Source organism: Aquarana catesbeiana, linkage group LG02 (genome assembly GCF_042186555.1).
Source record: "Aquarana catesbeiana isolate 2022-GZ linkage group LG02, ASM4218655v1, whole genome shotgun sequence".
NCBI classification, from domain to species: Eukaryota; Metazoa; Chordata; class Amphibia; order Anura; family Ranidae; genus Aquarana; species Aquarana catesbeiana.
The window spans coordinates 216965433-216972341 of NC_133325.1; the positions used below are offsets into that span (position 1 = coordinate 216965433).

General features: G+C 37.5%; 1 protein-coding gene across 1 annotated transcript; it reads left to right on the top strand.

Annotated features, from left to right (window-relative positions):
- Nucleotides 1–665: 665 nt before the first annotated feature.
- LOC141129856 (uncharacterized) lies at nucleotides 666–6619 on the top strand (the record flags this gene model as incomplete). Its single annotated transcript, XM_073617909.1, is given in 3 exon segments — nucleotides 666–746; nucleotides 4270–4643; nucleotides 6253–6619. Coding segments are annotated over 3 exon segments (651 nt in total), but the record flags the coding sequence as incomplete, so codon positions are not given.
- Between the last annotated feature and the right edge of the window lie 290 nt (nucleotides 6620–6909).

Genomic DNA, 6909 nt, shown 5'->3' on the forward strand with positions numbered 1-6909 from the left:
ATATATAATGTATGTATGTATATATATATATATATATATATATATACATACATACATTATATATATATATATATAATTGTATAATATATATATTATACATACATACATTATATATATATGTATATATATATATATATATATATATATATATATATATATATATATATATATATATATATATATATATATATATATATATATATATGTATATATAATGTATATATATATATATATATATATATATATATATATATATATATATATATATATATATACATATATTTATATATATATATATATACATATATATATATATATATATATATATATATATATATTATGTTAAGTATTTCTAATAAAATAATTAAATTTTTTTACAATCTCTATAAGTTATATATATATATATTAACAGTAAATATTTTGTACATATGATAAGTGTATATAATTAATCATTAAATACATTTTACAGGAATCCCCTCAATTTGAAGATGGAATTTCAATTACCTCAAGCTCAGAGGTTATTTTTATATACAATTTATTTAATTTATTATTAAAAATTGCATATATATTACACATGTTTTATTAATGTATAAAAAATAATATTATATGCCTCACATTAAAATTTTTATTATTTATTATTTTTTATTAATTTTTTTTTCCCAAAGAACACCATTGAAAGTGTGCATATTGAAGTTACAGATGATGAAGAAAGTTATGCATCATCTGTACATAGTGAAATTGATGAGGTAAACATTTAAATATAATTAAAAAAAAATTAAATTATTAAAAATGTGGGTTGAAGGAATAATGTTTTTTATGTGAAGCAGCCACCTCAGCCACACGCAGAGTCGGCTCTAGACTTCGTGAGTCCTTAGGCAAAACTTAGACATGAGGTATTAACAGGGTACAGTATAGGGGAGTGGACAGTGCAGGGGGTAGGTAAGTGGGCATAATAAAGATATATTTTCCTCAAGCAGAGCTGCACAGGGAAGGTGCTCTCACAGATCCTACCTATTCTGGTAGGCTGTCACAAAGAGAGAAATAAAGGGGGATTGGTGGAGAAAAAAAAGAAAGAAAGAAAGAAAGAAAGAAAGAAAGAAAGAAAGAAAGAAAGAAAGAAAGAAAGAAAGAAAGAAAGAAAGAAAGAAAGAGAAAAAAAAGATGTAAGGAAAGAAAGAGAAAGAAAGATGGAAGGAAAAAAAGAGAAAGAAAGATGGAAGGAAAGAAAGAGAAAGAAAGATGTAAGGAAAGAAAGAGAAAGAAAGATGTAAGGAAAGAAAGAGAAAGAAAGATGTAAGGAAAGAAAGAGAAAGATGTAAGGAAAGAAAGAGAAAGAAAGATGTAAGGAAAGAAAGAGAAAGAAAGATGTAAGGAAAGAAAGAGAAAGAAAGATGTAAGGAAAGAAAGAGACAGATGTAAGGAAAGAAAGAGAAAGAAAGATGGAAGGGAAGAAAGAGCGAAGGAAAGAAAGAGAAAGATGTAAGGAAAGAAAGAGAAAGAAAGATGTAAGGAAAGAAAGAGAAAGAAAGATGTAAGGAAAGAAAGAGAAAGAAAGATGGAAGGAAAGAAAGAGTGAAGGAAAGAAAGAGAAAGAAAGAGTGAAGGAAAGAAAGAGAAAGATGTAAGGAAAGAAAGAGAAAGAAAGATGTAAGGAAAGAAAGAGAAAGAAAGATGTAAGGAAAGAAAGAGAAAGAAAGGTGGAAGGAAAGAAAGAGAAAGAAAGATGGAAGGAAAGAAAGAGAAAGAAAGATGTAAGGAAAGAAAGAGAAAGAAAGATGTAAGGAAAGAAAGAGAAAGAAAGATGTAAGGAAAGAAAGAGAAAGAAAGATGTAAGGAAAGAAAGAGAAAGAAAGATGTAAGGAAAGAAAGAGAAAGAAAGATGTAAGGAAAGAAAGAGAAAGAAAGATGTAAGGAAAAAAAGAGAAAGATGTAAGGAAAGAAAGAGAAAGAAAGATGTAAGGAAAGAAAGAGAAAGAAAGATGGAAGGGAAGAAAGAGTGAAGGAAAGAAAGAGAAAGAAAGAGTGAAGGAAAGAAAGAGAAAGAAAGAGTGAAGGATAGAAAGAGAAAGAAAGATGGAAGGAAAGAAAGAAAGAAAGAAAGAAAGAAAGAAAGAAAGAAAGAAAGAAAGAAAGAAAGAAGAAAGAAAGAAAGAGAGAGAGAAAGAGAAAGAGAAAGAGAAAGAGAGGGTGATGGGGAAAGAATGAAGGAAACAGAAACAAAGAGACAAAAAGAATGGAAAGAAAGAAAGAAAGAGAGGGGGATGGAGGAATAAGGGAAGGAAGAGCATCCCCTACATCAGTGTACTCACTGGGAGGCCGGAGGGACTGGATGGATGGATGGATCAGACTCCCCTTTTGCTGGGCTTCAGCATGAATCTTCCCGCCCACACATCCCCTTCTCTGAGGCAGAACAGAGAACACTGCCGAGGAGAGTGTGCGGGGCAGACACAGGAGGAGAGGACGGGAGGAGGAGGAGCAGAAGCTCTCTCTCCTCTTCTGTCTGGCTGTGCGGGCAGAAGGGGGAGGGGGGAGATCTGTCAGAGCTCTGCTGAGCGGCTCTCCCTGTCATTGATCCGGAGATGTAGGTGAGCTCCGATCACATGTCTCACTTGCCGGCTGTTATATCTCACTGTAGAAGAGCGAGGGGACTAAGGACGAAGATCTCTGCTGCTGAATGAGGCGGCTCTCTAATTTGGTAAACTAGCCAGCTGTGCGAGGCCCCTATGACTGCGAGGCCTGAGGCCACCACCTATTTTGCCTAATTAGAGAGCCGCCTCTGGCCACACGATAACTATTTTAAATATTATGATCCTAATTTTGATAATTATGATATAGTGTTGTTTAGGTGATTGGCGATTCTCTATGCATGTCTTGACTTTCCAAGACACCAACGCTAAAATGATACTAAAGAAGCCCATTTTGCAGCGTGTATTGCATAGAGTGGCCCCGATCCATGACTTCTGTGATCCCATTGCCATCTTTCTCCGCTCCTCCAACCTTCTGATAACCCCCTCTGGTAAGCACTCTCCCAAGAGTGTTACCTTGGTGGAGTGCTTCCTAGTCCTTTTTTTGGCGTTTACAGAGCTCCACTATAATGGCCTGTACACACGGTTGGATATCGATCGGACATTCCGACAACAAAATACATGTTTTTTTTCCGACGGATGTTGGCTCAAACTTGTCTTGCATACACACGGTCACACAAAGTTGTCGTAAAATCCGATCTTTTTTAAAGCAGTGACGTAAAACACGTACGTCGGGACTATAAACGGGGCAATAGCCAATAGGTTTCATCTCTTTATTTATTCTGAGCATGCGTGGTACTTTGTGCGTCGGATTTGTGTACACTGCTGTCAATCACATCCAATGATGCGGCGTGCTGGGGGACGAGGCAAAGTCTCATCCCGGGTTCACATCGATGCGAATTAGATGTGCGTTTCCACGCATATAATTTGCATAGTGGGAGACTGTGACTGGCTCCCTATGGAACCGGTTCACATCTCTCCTGGGCAGCTGCGGAGCGCACTACACAAATAAGCTGTGCGTATTTGGCTCAGTTTCAGGGACGAATGCAGGCATAGAATCGTCCCTGATTCATCCCAGAAATGGAGAACAAGAAACGCACAGTGCTCCTGTGCGATCCGCAGCCCCTTATAGTGTGAACCCAGGCTTACAGTCGGTGAGTATAGCCAACGGCTGTATCACATGAGTGCGCCCGACAGCTAACCCCCTTTGGCAAAGAGCTTCCCCATGAAGGGGGTTAGCAAATGCGGAGAGTTGCGGAGACACCCACAGAGGGACCCCTTAAGACGAGGATTGTGGCTACTCTGTGCAAAACAAACTTCACTGTCTACATAAGAATAACATATTTTTTTAATATATTTTTTTTTTTTAAAACAATACCCATACAACCACGGAAAAATAGGAACCTTCACAAACACTTTATCCCTAGTCTGTTGCAAATTTTCATCCATGAAATTTACATAGAAGTGAGAGACAACTTGTATTTAAGTTAAGTCTCCCTTTGTGCTTGTAAATACATGGTAGAGACTATGTGGATCACCAGCTGACACTTACCTATAGAGAGTTTCTCCTATCTTGGGCGGTTGTACGTATTATGAATATAAATGGAAAACATCAATTTTAAAAAAGCATACAACATATTTATCCATTTAAAAAAAAATTTTTAAAGAATAATATTTAGCTGTGTTTTTTAAATAATTTTTTTTTTTGTGACATTGTTATCATGTTTTTTTCATTTCAATGTAGGATTTAAACAATCTCCGAGTTCGACTACGTTCGAAATATCAAATCCCAGGCACTGAGGAACCACCTGCTTTTCCAATCAACCCATTGAAAAGAAAAAGAATTGAGGAAAATGTAGCTGATGAAGAGAAAGACCAGAGTTTGATAGGTCATACACGGTGGTGTTTTTGTGCACAATGTCGGCCTATGCCAACAATTGAAGAATCTAAATGCTGCCAAGGATTGGAAGAAGTTCAGCCTTTCTTGGAGCATGGCCTGACATGCGTAACACTACACGAAGAATTTGTCGAACGATGTCTGACTAAAAGAATTCTGGTCTATCAAATCCAAATGGAATCCGCCAATGTTCACAAAGACTATATTCGTGATGCCAATAGGTAATATTTAGTTATTTAATATATTGAAAAGTTTATTTTTAATTAATTTTTAAAAAATTCAATTGACCAATCACAGTGCATAATCGCGTGAGCCATGATGTAACAGTGAAAGTCATTTCTTTGTTCACGCTGAAAGGGAGAGCCAGTCTCTCCCTGTCAGAGGGGAACTGTGCTCATAATCAGCACATTGATTATCAGAACAGTCCCCTCATATGTGCAACAACTTTAAATGTGCCCATAAGCTGTCAGTCAGTGCCCAACAAAAAGACAGTTCATAATGCTGATCAAACTGCCAATCAATTCTCATATGAGTGCTAATCAGTGCCCAGCAGAGTGCAAGTCAGTGCCTATATCAGTGCCCAGCATTATAAAATGTCAGTAGTTCAACATCATTGCTGCCCATCAGTGACAACGGTTAGTCCCACCTATCAGTGGCTATCAGTACCGCTTATCTGAAAATCAGTGACGCCTATCAGTGCCTATGAATTATAAATATCAGTGCATGTTAATGAGTGACACCTTATTAGTGCAAACTCATCAGTGCTGCCTCATTAATGCTCATCAGTGCGTCCTCATTAGTTCCCGTAAGTGAAGGATAAAATAAACTTTTATAACGGAAAAAAAAAAATTATTTATTTTCTTATAAAAAAACCCACTGAGGTGATCAAATAACAACAAAAGAAACCTCTATTTGTGTTACCAAAATGTAAAAAATTTAGTTTTCGGTACAGTGTTGCATGACCGCATAATTGTCATTTAAATTGAGAGAAAATTTAAAAATGAAATTTGTCATGGGCGGGAAGGCAGTGGTGTATTTAGGTTTTGTGATGCCCTAGGCCTGACTAAACTTGCGGACCACCTAATTTAAATATGAACCACCCCTTCATGTCAAGACTACACCCCTTCCTTTTTAAGACCCACCCTGTCATGTTCATAGGAGAAGGACAAAGGGACACTGTGGGAATGGGACAGAGGGACACCGTGGGAGAAGGACAGAGGGACGCCATGGGAAGAGAACAGAGGGACGCCTTGGGAAGGCGACAGAGGGACGCCGTGGCAAGGGGACAGAGGGACTCCGTGGGAAGGTGACAGAGGAATGCCATGGGAAGGGGACAAAGGGACTCTGAGAGGACAGAGGGATGCTGCGGTGAGGGGATGTGGCATCTTCTAGTTTGGGGGAGAGGGGGGTAAGGGGATATGTGCTTGTAGAGGAGAGGATGGGGGAGAGGTACGGTTACTCCAGAAAGCCAATTGACGCTGCGGGACCCCAGGAGGCAGATGTCTCTGGTGCCCGTGATAGCGCATCCCTGACTGATCAATTACCAGAGCTCAGAACTTGTGGCACTGGGCTCCGGGATTCAGCTGTGCAAGCCTGCGTGCGGGAGGAGGGGAAGGGAGTTCATGCAGGGGGGTGGTTTATTTCCCGGCCACGGCAAAGTGCCACCCTAGGCCTGGGCCTTGTTGGCCTAGGCCAAAATACAGCATTTCGTCAAGGTGCAAAATTGCATGGTATTAAAGAGGATAATCGTCCTTTACAAAAAGCACTTCTAAATTATATTTTTGTTATATATATAAAATTGTAATATTTGTAATCTTTCTAATTTCATAGATGCCTCAGAAGAGGAGCTTATAAATCCTACACTAATATGGTCCATGGATTTCTGGGGAAGAATCGTCGAATACCCATACCTTCGTGTGTTGTATGGGCAATTCGAAACAAGTATCCAGATCCCAATGAGGAATACATCGGATTTAAATGGTCATCCGATTATAATGCAAGCGATATGGCTATCGAAGAAAATTAAATTGTAATAGCGGATAGTTACTTAGTTGTTATTTTTGGTTTTAAAAATCTTTGTAATTAAAAAATTTATATATTTTTTGTAGTTCTTTATATTTTTTATGTGACAGAAATTTTCTAAAATATATAAGCATGTGGTTAAAATTTATTTAAAAAATAAATAATTTAAAATATATATATATAGTTTTTTGGAGTCATTTTTAATTTTTAATGTTCTTAAAAAACAAAAAAATTTTACTTTGCCACAGTGCCCACATAAACAAAATTTTTTATAAAACTCTCGAGTTACCCCCCCCCAACCCCACACACACATTACATAACCGAGGAACAGCACAACATGGAAGGGTTATGACGCATGCTTACTTGGGAGTCATTTGTATTTGCGTCATTTGACGAATAATGTATATATATGCCAAGACCCATGGGCCATAATTATATTAGATTGACAACATCGTCAGCCATTGG